General features: G+C 43.7%; 1 protein-coding gene across 1 annotated transcript in view; it reads right to left on the minus strand.

Moving 5' to 3' along the window:
• The window catches only part of tex10 (testis expressed 10), a 22102-nt gene extending 9792 nt beyond the window's left edge, over window positions 1–12310 (minus strand). The window contains 11 exon segments of the mRNA XM_080857412.1: window positions 1008–1185; window positions 2624–2793; window positions 4802–4925; window positions 5083–5243; window positions 5245–5340; window positions 5578–5681; window positions 9460–9691; window positions 10591–10782; window positions 10884–11404; window positions 11606–11815; window positions 12222–12310. Coding sequence (XP_080713538.1) covers window positions 1008–1185; window positions 2624–2793; window positions 4802–4925; window positions 5083–5243; window positions 5245–5340; window positions 5578–5681; window positions 9460–9691; window positions 10591–10782; window positions 10884–11404; window positions 11606–11791 — 1964 coding nt within the window. The 5' untranslated portion in view covers window positions 11792–11815; window positions 12222–12310.
• Between the last annotated feature and the right edge of the window lie 1907 nt (window positions 12311–14217).

Below are 14217 nucleotides of genomic sequence, written 5' to 3' on the forward strand. Positions count from 1 at the left end.
AACACACACACACACACACACACACACAGCGCTGGACTACATCTGAGGCATTTATGGGCTTCAGTTTTGAGCCACATGTTGCTCACATAATAAATGGAACATTACTAGTAATGTGTGTTTGCGTACGTGTGTGTGTGTGTGTGTGTGTGTGTGTGTGTGTGTACCTAGGGCTAAAAAGGGTGTATGTGTGTGTCTATGTGTGTTTGTAACCTTGCGGTACATGAATCATGACCCCTTTTACATTAACAAGAGGCAGAAAATAAGGCAAAAAGGATAATTAAAGACTCCTCAAGATGACAGATGCTTAAAAAAAAAGCCTGTTGACCATCATGCTTTGCTCTACATAGACCCTCACCTCCAATCTGCTTGTCATGCCCCATTACACTTTAAAGATTCTTATTTTCTGCTGTCAGGCTTTTAAAGGTTTCTGACCTTTTCATTTAGCCAAAAGTTTCTACAAGATTACATTATACGACACAAACAGGAATGTTGTATGTATAGTTTAACAACAATATGTATAGTTTAAGCCATGTACATTGTCCAGTGAAGTTCCTACCTATACCTAATGTCAGTCAGTCAGTCAGTCTAATGGACACACTGATCTGCTAGGTAAAAGACTGGTCAACTCCACAACCAAGTGGTGGTTTCTGCTGTATCCTTTCTCAAACTATGCCAGCCTATCTTGCTTTAGCCCATGTAGTTGGATCAGCAGGGTTGAGTAATGGACACATTCCTTGGGGGAAACTCCTACTCTGGACAAACTGGGATGACGGGGATTCAAGCCTTACTTCCCTGGCCCAACACCCTAAACCCAGCACCCATATCAACTTCTATCTCTCCATTTGAACACATTAAATAACTGAAATGAAGACACCAACCTTTTTCAGTAAATTAACTTCTTCCTAACACAACAGCCATGCACTAATCAATAATCTGATCAGTGTTTAATATGTCTCTGTGTGTGTGTGTGTGTGTGTGTGTGTGTGTGTGTGTGTGTGTGTGTGTACCTCAGGTGTATGATACGGATCAGCGTAGCAGCCAGGCCAGCGGAGACGCGGCCCGTGTTGCAGACTCGACTGAGGCAGGACAGCAGCTCAGGGGGGAATGCTGGCAGGAAGTAGAGCATCTGCACCAGGCACTGCTGGGAGTCCACGGGCAGCACCACCACACAGCCCTCCTGAGGGTCTTAACACATCAAGAGTCTACATTCACTTCACACATTAAGAGTCTACGTTCACTTACACATGGAGAAACCTCCCCACTACCACACCATTACTTGGCAAAATGCACAGAGAAGGACCAGAGCATGGACTAAATGTCCTAACATTATAGTGGTAAAATTGGTAAAGCCCTCCCTCTGGTGGTAAAATTCAAGTAATGCTACAGTTTTAAAGCGATGCGGGCTGTATATTTACATATTTCAGTCCTAACAGGACTTTAGGTTGTTGAACAGAGCAGGACAGGAAGCGGCTATTATGTACAGCTGAGAGGGGATGACGCAGAGCACAGGGAAGTCTGGGGTGGGCCTGGGCCTGGGCCACCCCATTAAGAGCAAGGCCTGGAAACGCAGACTGGAAACATATGTGCATATGGAAGCATACTTATGAATGGCAATCATAGCAACGCATCTCTTTTGGGGCTTTGAATGTCCATGTGTTATTGAAGGTGTTCATTCGTATGTTTGGTAGTGAACGTGTTCATTCGTATGTGTGTTGGTGGACATGTTCATTCGTGTGTGGTAGTGAATGTGTTCATTCGAATGTGTGTTGGTGGACATGTTCATACGTACGTGTGTTGGTGAACATGTTCATTCGTATGTGTGTTGGTGAACGTGTTCATTCGTATGTGTGTAAGTGAACGTGTTCATTCGTGTGTGGTAGTGAATGTGTTCATTCGTATGTGTGTTGGTGGACATGTTCATACGTACGTGTGTTGGTGAACATGTTCATTCGTATGTGTGTTGGTGAACGTGTTCATTCGTATGTGTGTAAGTGACCGTGTTCATTCGTGTGTGGTAGTGAAGATAGTTGGGGTGTTACTGATGCATATAAATCTGAGTCAGGGAGTTAAACGTGTGGGTGAGGTGTATGTGTGAACTGCAATATCAGTTAACTCCAAGCTCATTGAGCTCAATGATGTGTGCATATGCATACTGTGTGTGTGTCGGTAAACTGCATACTGGTGTAAGAGCATAAGTGAGAGTGTGTGTGTGTGTGTGTGTGTGTGATCACAGATAGAGACATTATTAGCCACTGACGCACTCGGCTGATGTCACTGGCCCTCACACACACAAAGAGACAACTGTGGTCCTGAAATAAAACACTATGGCGTCTCTTCTTCCACTCTCCCTCTTCCTCCAGAGCAGCACAGCACACAATAACCTTCTCACAGAGGACCTGAGACAGAGCCTACCAGAACAGGGCCCCCAGCTACCAGTGTACACTCAACTAAAGTATTGCCATGGGAACATAATGCAAATCAAACACAAACCACAGGGCCTGTAATTCAATTTTATGACCTATAAATAAATTGCAAAAGTATGAATGACAAAACTTCATTCAGAATTACAGCACTAAGACATCCCCGAGGACCTGAAGGAGGATTAAGGTCCACTTTGGCTTACCATAGAGATTGCATGCATGCATCTGCAGGCTGCTCAGCAGCTCTTTGTTGTTCCTGGCTGCTGCATGCTGCAGCGTTTGCAGGACCTGCGCAGACAGCTGAGGGTTCCTGGAGCCCAACTGCACCAGCTGGATGGGAAGTGCAGCCAGCCAACGAGTTAGGATCTTACTCCTAGAGAGAGACAGAAAGAGAAACAACGAGTTAGGATCTTACTCCTAGAGAGAGACAGTCAGAGAAACAACGAGTTAGGATCTTACTCCTAGAGAGAGACAGTCAGAGAAACAACGAGTTAGGATCTTACTCCTAGAGAGACAGTCAGAGAAACAACGAGTTAGGATCTTACTCCTAGAGAGAGACAGTCAGAGAAACAACGAGTTAGGATCTTACTCCTAGAGAGACAGAAAGAGAGCCAACGAGTAAGAATCTTACTCCTAGAGAGAGACAGAAAGAGAAACAACGAGTTAGGATCTTACTCCTAGAGAGAGACAGTCAGAGAAACAACGAGTTAGGATCTTACTCCTAGAGAGAGACAGTCAGAGAAACAACGAGTTAGGATCTTACTCCTAGAGAGAGACAGTCAGAGAAACAACGAGTTAGGATCTTACTCCTAGAGAGAGACAGAAAGAGAAACAACGAGTTAGGATCTTACTCCTAGAGAGAGACAGAAAGAGAAACAACGAGTTAGGATCTTACTCCTAGAGAGAGACAGTCAGAGAAACAACGAGTTAGGATCTTACTCCTAGAGAGAGACAGAAAGAGAAACAACGAGTTAGGATCTTACTCCTAGAGAGACAGAAAGAGAGCCAACGAGTTAGGATCTTACTCCTAGAGAGAGACAGAAAGAGAAACAACGAGTTAGGATCTTACTCCTAGAGAGAGACAGTCAGAGAAACAACGAGTTAGGATCTTACTCCTAGAGAGAGACAGTCAGAGAAACAACGAGTTAGGATCTTACTCCTAGAGAGAGACAGTCAGAGAAACAACGAGTTAGGATCTTACTCCTAGAGAGAGACAGTTAGAGAAACAACGAGTTAGGATCTTACTCCTAGAGAGAGACAGTCAGAGAAACAACGAGTTAGGATCTTACTCCTAGAGAGAGACAGTCAGAGAAACAACGAGTTAGGATCTTACTCCTAGAGAGACAGAAAGAGAGCCAACGAGTAAGAATCTTACTCCTAGAGAGAGACAGAAAGAGAAACAACGAGTTAGGATCTTACTCCTAGAGAGAGACAGTCAGAGAAACAACGAGTTAGGATCTTACTCCTAGAGAGAGACAGTCAGAGAAACAACGAGTTAGGATCTTACTCCTAGAGAGAGACAGAAAGAGAAACAACGAGTTAGGATCTTACTCCTAGAGAGAGACAGAAAGAGAAACAACGAGTTAGGATCTTACTCCTAGAGAGAGACAGTCAGAGAAACAACGAGTTAGGATCTTACTCCTAGAGAGAGACAGAAAGAGAAACAACGAGTTAGGATCTTACTCCTAGAGAGACAGAAAGAGAGCCAACGAGTTAGGATCTTACTCCTAGAGAGAGACAGAAAGAGAAACAACGAGTTAGGATCTTACTCCTAGAGAGAGACAGTCAGAGAAACAACGAGTTAGGATCTTACTCCTAGAGAGAGACAGAAAGAGAAACAACGAGTTAGGATCTTACTCCTAGAGAGACAGAAAGAGAGCCAACGAGTTAGGATCTTACTCCTAGAGAGAGACAGAAAGAGAAACAACGAGTTAGGATCTTACTCCTAGAGAGAGACAGAAAGAGTGTGGAAGGAATCTCAGAACTATGAACTACACTATTACTGACTACATTCAATTTGTATTTTACTTAGCTTTGATAAACGTGTGTGTGTGTGTGTGTGTGTGTGTGTGTACCTGTTTAGAAGTTCCTTTAGGTAGAGCTAACTGAAGAAGCGTAGCAGCATGAGAGTGTGTGTGTGTGTGTGTGTCTGTTTAGGTGTTCCTTTAGGTAGAGCTGACTGAAGAAGCGTAGCAGCATGTGTGTGTGTGTGTGTGTGTACCTGTTTAGGCGTTCCTTTAGGTAGAGCTAACTGAAGAAGCATAGCAGCATGAGTGTGTGTGTGTGTGTGTGTGTGTGTACCTGTTTAGGCGTTCCTTTAGGTAGAGCTAACTGAAGAAGCATAGCAGCATGAGTGTGTGTGTGTGTGTGTGTGTGTGTACCTGTTTAGGCGTTCCTTTAGGTAGAGCTGACTGAAGAAGCGTAGCAGCATGAGTCGCACTCCCACTGTGAGGTTCCTCTGCTGGTACTGAACATACACCGCCTGAAGGAGCTCCTCTGAGACAGCTGCACACACAACACACACACACACACACACACACACACACACACACACACACACACACACACACACACACACACACACACACACAGTGAGGAACTACAGTGAGGAACTCCAATGACCTTCATAGCTTCTAAGTCTCCACACTGGTCCTCAGGTCACCTCGTGTCTTCTGGTTGACCACTAGTCTCCACACCACCTCCAGCAGGGCTCCCAGGTGCTTGCTGCTCAGCTTGCTGCCGCCAGTCAGCGTCTCCCTCACAAAGCTCCTGATGGGCCCCAGCCAGTCGGCGTCCTGGCCCTCAGGCTGGCCTGACCCTGTGGCTGAGCGTCACCATCACCTGACACAGCGTCACGTTCAGCACCAGGGGCTCCACACTGGCCCCACTCCCTGCACTGGACAACACCTGCTGCCGGTTCCTGTGGGAGAGAGGGCGCACACACACACACAAACACACACACACAAACACACACACACACACACACACACACAGCCTGCTTACTATACACAAAATACAAGACACAAAATACAGTCCACTACACCAACCCTGCTGTGTGCCACAACAATGCCACTACAACTGTGGGCATAGGGGTGGTACGACAATAATATGTGGATTGTTTGGATGTTGGTTGGGTACATAATGCAGGTTTCCTCACCTCTTCTTGTGCCGGGGGGATGGTGTGTCTAGTTGGTTGTAGGGAAAGTTCTTCATGAAGTGCAGCTTGAAGTCACTGAGATAGGTGTTCCGCAGCCATGTATCCTACAGAAAGGACACACAATACTCACTCAAAATTAGCCTAGGAATCAGCGTCCGCAACCTGCAGTCTGTGGCACACTCTAGAGTCTAATGTCACAATATCTTGAGGATATTCAGTTGTGCTTAACCACACCACATCCTGGCAGAATTTGGACACTGGCATCGTAGATGCCATTTCACCGTTGGCCTTCACCATGGCAATAGAGGTCATTATAAGGGCATCTAAATGGGATGGCAGAAAAGCTGCTGTACAGCACCCATTTACCTCCCATCCCAGCTTATATGGATGCCATGACAACACTGACAACAACTGCTTCATTAGCTGTTAGCCAGGAGAGAGTGATGAATAAGGCAGTTAGTAAATGGATTGGGGTGCCACCTTCTCTTAGTTCTGTAGTTTTGTATGGAAAAGGAACTTTGGAGTTACCGATAATTAGCTTGATGGAGGAGTTCAAATGTGCGAACACTGCCACAACAGTAAAAACAGGGAAGTAGAGACGAGAAGTGGTTCAACATGCACAAGGCACATTACAGCATAGGGATGTCATTGGGCAGACACAGAGTGGAAAAGCTGGATTTGGTCCCAGTGAAAGTTGGAAAGCATGGCGTAAGGCTACATTGCTGGAGAGGGAAGCAGATGGTAACCAGCTTGGTTGGCGATCAGCAGGAACCTGGACAGGCAGCAGGGGTTTCTCAAGCAAAGCAAGGCCAATAGATGAACTGGCATAATGTTGAGATGAGGACAATCAGCTGGAGAGAACTTTGGGCTATGGACACTAACTGCATTAAATTCATCGTTGGAACCACTTATGATGTCCTCCCAACTCCACAGAACCTCAGTCAGTGGATAGGTGAAGACAGAAGCTGCAAGTTGTGTTTGGGTGTTGGCTCATTTAAACATATTTTGTCTGGATATAAAACTAGCCTGATCCAGGGTATGGAGACATAATCAGGTTTTAAACTCACTTGTGTGTCTGTTGGAGAATAAATTAGTTGAGGTTAACACTTTGCCAGTTAGACAAGGACTGTGTGAGAGGGGCATAAAAGCGGTCTCAGGGCAAGTACACACAGGACTGGCAAATGAGCTAAAGCACAGGACTAGAGATAACTGGCTGATGTCGGTAAGTATGCAGAACTGGAGGTGGAAGCAAGACAACAAGGTGTGAAAGCACACACAAGACCAGTGCAGATGGGAGTTTGGGTTGTGCTGTGAAGGAGTGCCTTTACAGATCCCAGATAGAACATGCGGCGTGGCCGTCTCCCGACAGTTGTGCATTGTTGTTGCATCCTGCTGCACAGTGTTATATTAATATTATTATCTCTTACTTGACTAGTAGTTAGGTATTCTCAATCTAAGTGCGTGCTGGTTCAAGAGAGGAGTCACGGACGAAGCTTCTTTTGTAGCAAGATAAGTTTACTTGGTAGCTGGTGTCACAATACAACCGTCATGTAATGCCGTCAATGAAGTTACATTCACATAACAGTCGGAGAAGGCCTTCTGCCCAACACAAGAAATGATCACCCTTTTAACTCCTGTTTCTGTGATGTCACTCTGGGCCTATCAGGGCCCCCTCCCTTCACCCTTCATTGTGCAATGGTTTCATACAGTCTGCCCCTCAGTCTAGCTAATCACAAGCTTCCACATCAGCACTTCTAATTTTATCTAGTGTGACATATTGTGTTATGGTGAAATATTCTCAGGTTTGGTCTTATCTACCATGGCATATGTTGTTATTGAGAAACCTTCTCAGGTTTGGTATGACTCTGGTCATCTGAGGTTACACTCTCCCGTGTGAAACTTACTCACTGGTCTCTTATTGATATATATTGATTTTATCTTACAACAGGCTCTATGACAGTTGTTTTATTGGTTAGGTTGCTGGCTATGAGTAGTTGCATGTGGCAGACTTGCCAATTTTTTTAGGTTCACTTGGACTTATTCATTGTAAGGCGCATTTGTTTACATTTTTTACACACAATATTACATGCAACAGTGTGAGAAGGCAGAATGCAAAGTGCATTCAAAATGCTGTCTGCTTGTTTTGCCTGCACACTAACATCACTATTCTATAAATGTAGAACCCTTTTAAAAACACAGACTGCATAGTTCAGCATTAAGACTACTGTATATTAGGGATGCGCGATAATATCGGCAAGACATCGGTATCGGCAGATATCGTCTTCAAAACTTAATTATCGGTATCTGCAGATATGGAACATTTCTGCCGATATACCTGGCCGATAAGGTGAGGTGTAAATTATGCGCACGCAAAGCAAATGTTTATGAGCGTCAGCTGTGTGGCAGTAGCCTACTTCACAGTATCAGAGGATGATGACAAAATGCCTATTTGTCAGAAAACTTTTCAGGAGAAGGAGGAGGAGATGCAGCTTGGCCATAACGTAGGTTGCATGCATACAGTAGATGCAGACCATCCGCGTGCAACGCTTGACAACATTACCTGTCTGCTAATAGACGTTAATAAGTTACGGAGCTAGCTAGACAACACTAGCTTGTTAGCTTACATGCTACATGACACCAGAGAAGTTGATGATGCCTCATTTCACGGGATGTGAAACGTTATGTCACAAGCCCACGCTATCTGTACATGGCTCACTTTTGCATTTATGGAATTTATACAGCTAACTTGGCAATAACATTACATAGATTAGTCTAGAAATCCTAGAAGGGTCGTTATTAAACTGTAAGTCAGTTAACCAAAGTTAGCTTGCAAAGTTAGCCAAGCATGCTACGTGACACCAGAGAAGTTGATGATGCCTCGTTTGACGCATTGTAAAACGTTATGTCACGAGCCCACGCTATCTGTACATGACTTACTTTTCCATCTATGAAATTTATACAGCTATCTTGGCAATAACGTTGCATAGATTAGTCTAGAAATCCTAGAAGGGACGTTATTAAACTGTAAGTCAGTTAACCAACGTTAGCTTGCCAAGTAAGCCAAGCTGCATTTCCAGAGTGTAGTTGTTCAAGTTCAAGGATGTACTGTTCAAGTATGAAAATTGTGACGTGAAAATATAAATAAATCTGCCATATTTTAAACCATTTCAGTTTCATGAGTGAATGTCTATTTCTAAAATGATACAAATCAAGTCTGTAATGTCCTGTATTTACAGCAATACCCTAGCATAATAACAGATTAATTCTAGTACAGGAGAGACTTTTCAATAATTAAAAAGCTGAGGTGTATATATCGGTATCGGCATCGGCAATCGGCCAAAATGAGCTTGTAAATATCGGCATATCGGATATCGGCTAAAATTCAATATCGTGCATCCCTACTGTATATTCTTTATTTTCGAAAATCATCTGAGGTCAAAGATCATAAGTAGTTCAATTGAATAATGAAACAAGTGTTCATTCTCAGTCTTTCATTGTCTCTCTTTTTCCTCTGTTGAGCAACAACTTCCCTCACCTTGCCTTCCATCTTATCATCATCTCCAAGTAAGCAGAGGTAAGTATGCAGAGTAATAGACTAATTTAGCAGAGGTAAATATGCAGAGTAATAGCCTAAGTAGGCGGAGGTAAGTAGGCAGAGTAATAGTGTAAGTAAGCAGAGGCTGGAATAAATAAGGATGGCGTGTGTAATTTGCTTCACTGAACACAATGCTACTTCCCACATTGATTAGTTATGGGTAACAAAGAGCAGAAAAATAGTTTGGTTCAAAGAGTATTTTCCTATTGAGAGCTCAGTCTCGAATAACACCTGTCTAATAACCAAATATGTAAACTAAGTTCAAGGTGTTCACAGAGAGCACTGACCAGTTCCTCCTGTAGGTGGTGCTGTGGAGTCAGCCGCCTCAGGAGCTGCAGGATCATGAGGATCTGTTGCATGAGCCCCATGGAGTTCCCTGAGAGCAGATGCCCGTTCTCTGCGCCTGCCGTCTCCATCCACACCTCCAGCAGCAGGGGCACCAGTGTCTCTGCAAAGCCACGCACCGCCTCCACAGAGCTCAACACCTCTCCCGCTCCAACGCCGTGATCCACATCTGGCCTGCAGCACAAACCAGCACACATATACACATTCAAACAAACAGAATGTGCTAAATGTTGAAATGTGTTTTACCCTTAGTATTGCATTTGCAGCATGTTGATTTCATTGGCCTTAAAGCCCATAGACATGGTATAACATTGCCAGTTGCAAGAGAAACCCAGACAATCTTGAAGGATTCCGGGAGCAAAAACAGTCTGTTTATATATATTTCATGGACAAAGCATTCTAATCCAGCCTCGAGTCCATCAGTGGCCAGATATTAAATCAAACTGTCTCACACAGCAGGCTTGCAGTAGTAAAGTCCTTCTGAACTGTCTGATGTGTGCCTTCTGAAATGTGAAGTGCCTACGTAAATGTCAGAAAGGGGTTGTTTGTTCATTTTTTTTGCACAGAGATGCATCTCAGAGGTGAATTCACCAAAATATGATCAACCTGAAACAATTCAAGAGTTCAATCAATTTCAGGTACACTCTGTGATTCTAATCACTACACTTTACACAATTATCATTACACACATATTTAGCAAATTGCTCCTAACAGCCTTCTTGCTGCCTGTGGCTGTTGAGCACAAATATCAATGACTTTATACCAGAATTGTAGATGCTTCCTCAAAAGCAATCATCCATAGGTTGCTCAGTATTTCACTAACAAATCCAACTAGCTACACACCTCTCTTCTACAGTTTAGAACAAGAACTCAGACCATTTAGCAGATCAGACTGGAACATAATCCAACACGTGCAATCCCTGTAATCACGCAAAGATGCTATTGACCTTTCTGTTGCAGTGAAAGCCTGCAGTTCCCACTGCATCAAAAAAGAACAGCGTCTTTACTTCCGTGTCATCCTGTGTCATCATAAACAAAGCTGGGTGCTCAATGACTGTTAGTAAACAATTCACCTGAGTCGATAGGTGGAATGAGGTGTGGGTGTGGCTCCAGAATTCTCAAACAGCTGGATTCCTTGTTTGCCAAATGGGTGATCGTCCCAGTTCAGTTCGAGAGGAATAATTATTCCCTTCTCCTTGTCTGCTGACACAACACCCTCCTCTTCCGGCCTCTCCTCCACTACAGCCTGCAGGAATCGGCTCAGTCTAACTCACAACACAGGACACAGAAAAACAAAACATTTCTGTCAAATACGCCCAGGTTAATAACCTGGTCATTTCCCATGCTCTCTCTCCCTCTTACACACCTGAGCAGCACAGTGAGTCTCCACTGCTGACCTGTGACTTTGCGATCGGGTGTGACTGTTAGTACCCATCCAGCCTTCCCTGCTGCTGCCTTCTCGCTGCCTTTGGCTCCACTACCCAGGCGCTGCCGGGAGATGAGCTCTAGAAAGTTAGTGAGCAGATGGGTATGTCTGTGGGCCAGCAGAGCAGGGTAATGCTCCAACAAGACATCGAGGACCAGCATGGCATCTGCTTGGATCCCCGCCTGGATATGAGTCATGGCACAGGTCAGGTGGGCGCTGAGAAGTGGGAAGAAAGGACCCACGCGCTCACTGGGCACGCACTGTGCCACAAAGCGCAGCAGACGCAGGGCGGCAGAACGCACGCTGCCATCTTTGTCTGTGAACGCAGCTGCCACCTCACTCAGGAGAGTGGAGAGATGCTGTTCCACCAGCGCTGGGTGGGATGTCAGGAGCTCGCGAAGGCCACACAACGCACCGTGCTTCACCGAGGCACTGTAGTGGTGGAGCTGGGAGAGTAGATCCTAATGGTATTTAGGGGTTGGGGTTTGGTATGAGGAGAAGAGACAAGGGGTGAAAAATTGGAAAGGGGGAACAGAGAAGAAGAGGAGAGAGAGGAATAAGGAGGTTTAGAGCTAAGGGTTGACACAGCAACTGCAGACAATTGATTAGGCAGAGAAACAAGGAAACTTGTCTTGCGAAAGTGTGTGTGTATTTTACGTTACCTTAATGCCAAGCTGACGATGTGTGGTTGGACCAGACCCATCGCGCTTCAATTGCTCTGGGAGACGGATGCCCTTTGATCGGAAACTGACATTTGTTGCATTGTCCGGCTTTGGTATCTTCTTACCCACCTTCAGTTTAACTTTGTGGAAATCATCCTGACGTTTCTTTTTCGTCGTTTTCGTCATTTTCTACGCATCAAGCGTTAGACCCTATGATAAAAACGGAACATTTTCGATTAAAGTCGTTATATTAAAACGACTGGTTGTATGCTCAGCAATAGTATCCAGCAGCAGTAGACTAACACAACAGCTACTTAAAGTGAACATACACAAAACTAGAGCCCCAAAAGATTTACATTACACTCAGAACTAAAAATATGTTTCCCTACTCCTGATTTCTTCACATAACAGCTGATAACACAGGGCAATTATACGTCAACATAAAGTAATGACATTAACAGAAACCTTTATAGCGTTAGCTAGCTATAATGATAGCAAGTGATCATTAACGCGCACTCCTTGCGAACGAGTTAAACGTTACCAAACCCGACGAATTTCAATTGACCTGGAACCATTCATTGGCATTGGTTTGGTGTTAAGAAAACTATGACTTAACTGGATATGTGGGTTCACTCTTCATTCAATGCATAGAAAATGTGTCATTTAGCCCTCACACTTCAGAAAATACCTCACGTTGTTTCCAAATTAGGGTCCTGAATCACATAGTAGTTCAAATTTCTGCCTGCGTGAACTTCTGCTGCAATCTTAAATTTAAGGTTAACATTGGCCGGTTAAATTATTTATATCAACATATTGTATTGACAGACAGAGAAACGCCGTTACTAGTAGCCATATATGAATGTTTTCAATAAGCATAAAAATGTTTGATGTCAGGCATAACATTATCGGTCTTTTTGAGCTCTACACTCCGATCGCTGTGACGTAATAGAATACAAATAATACAACAGGACAATATGGGATTAAAGTCAGAATTTAAATCTGCAATAGCCCTGCGAAATGTTCCTCCCTGGATAGTTTTACTTCCAATCCTGAAATAATAACAAGAGAATAGCCGCCCTAGAGTAAAAAATATACAGTATATTCTCCACATTGAATAGCTCGAAGGCAACGCTAAGGTAGCTACAGCCCCTACGACCACTAGGGGGGCTACTTTACTAACCAATTGTGGTTTCCATTCCCACACGACAACACGTTTTTGTAAATCAAATTTCAAGAGTTTTCTTGAAGTTCGTATTCTTTCGCTAAGCAGTCTTCCACCAGTCTCTTCACAAGTCTCTTTATTCTGAACAAGCTAACTTGAACCAAGGAACCGACTTCGGCGATATCAACAGGGAATTCACCAAAAACAGCATACTATTTCGATATATTATTGCTTTTAAATGTAGGTGTATTTAAACAGTACTTTCAAAACACAGTTATTATGAAATTTTTATTAACAAAAGTTTAACACAAAATGTACAAAAAACATGAATGATTTTACAAACATATTATACTGGTTTATCTGTCAATACGACCAAGGGAACAGGTCTACATACAGCTTGAAGTAGGATATTCCTTGGTAGTATTAATCCACATGGCAGATTATATTTATTGCATCAGAAACTAGTGGGTATACTTCCAAGACGTGACCTATTCCTCTTGATTTTGCATAAGTGCTCAAGACTTTCCATGTCTTAAGACATTCAGTTAATTGTATTAACTAAAACTTCTTTGGGATTCTAATCAGTTCAGGATAAAAAAAAAAAAAAAGTTATACTCCATCAGGTCCTCAGAACTTGAACCAGGTCTTCGGCCTTGGAACTAATTAGTGCTAAGATTTAGCACTTTTATTACACTACTAACCTATACAGCCAGTGCAGATGAACGTCCTTTTTGTGTCTTCATGTATCCATGTAATGACATCAATCCTTGACTGACTGCCCTGATAACATATTGTCCAGCTGTTGCGGGGTGATGAGTGTGAGCAGAATTTCGTTTCCCATGAAGTTTCCCCTGTGGAGAGAATGCGCTTCCCTGGCAGTATCCTCTGAGCCAAATGACACTACAACCTCTCCAAGACCGTGGCCTTGGCCATCTCTTAGCAATGTTATTTCTTCTTCCTCTACAGGAAACTGATGGAAAATATCTTGGACTTGCACTTGGGAGACATCTGCAGGTAGGTTTCTTACGTACACACAGGTTTTACTGATGCCAGACTGCTGCCTTTTTGATTTAGCCACTGAGCAAACCTGGGACATCATCTTTTCCCTGGTGATGGAGGACACATCCAGAACCACTTTGCCAAAGCGACTGCCGCTGAGGTTCATGGCAGAGACGTAGTCTTCAACCCTATCAAAAGCAACAAAAGCTGTACTGGTGCGCCTGCGGTTTTCATCAAGTAGATGCTGGATCTTATTGTTGTTAAGATGGGGGCAGCCCAAAAGACATTTTATCTCTGTCTTATTTATGTTAGGTCGGAGGTTTCGTACCATTATGCAATATTCTTCGCGCTTCTCTTTGCATGTCTTTGAGACCTGGTCCCTGGAGTAATGCCTTTTACGTGTTGAAATGCTTTTTTCTTGTTGTTCCATGTGTATTTCTGATTCGGAAGT

This window comes from Sprattus sprattus, assembly GCF_963457725.1.
Source record: "Sprattus sprattus genome assembly, chromosome: 19".
NCBI lineage: Eukaryota > Metazoa > Chordata > Actinopteri > Clupeiformes > Clupeidae > Sprattus > Sprattus sprattus.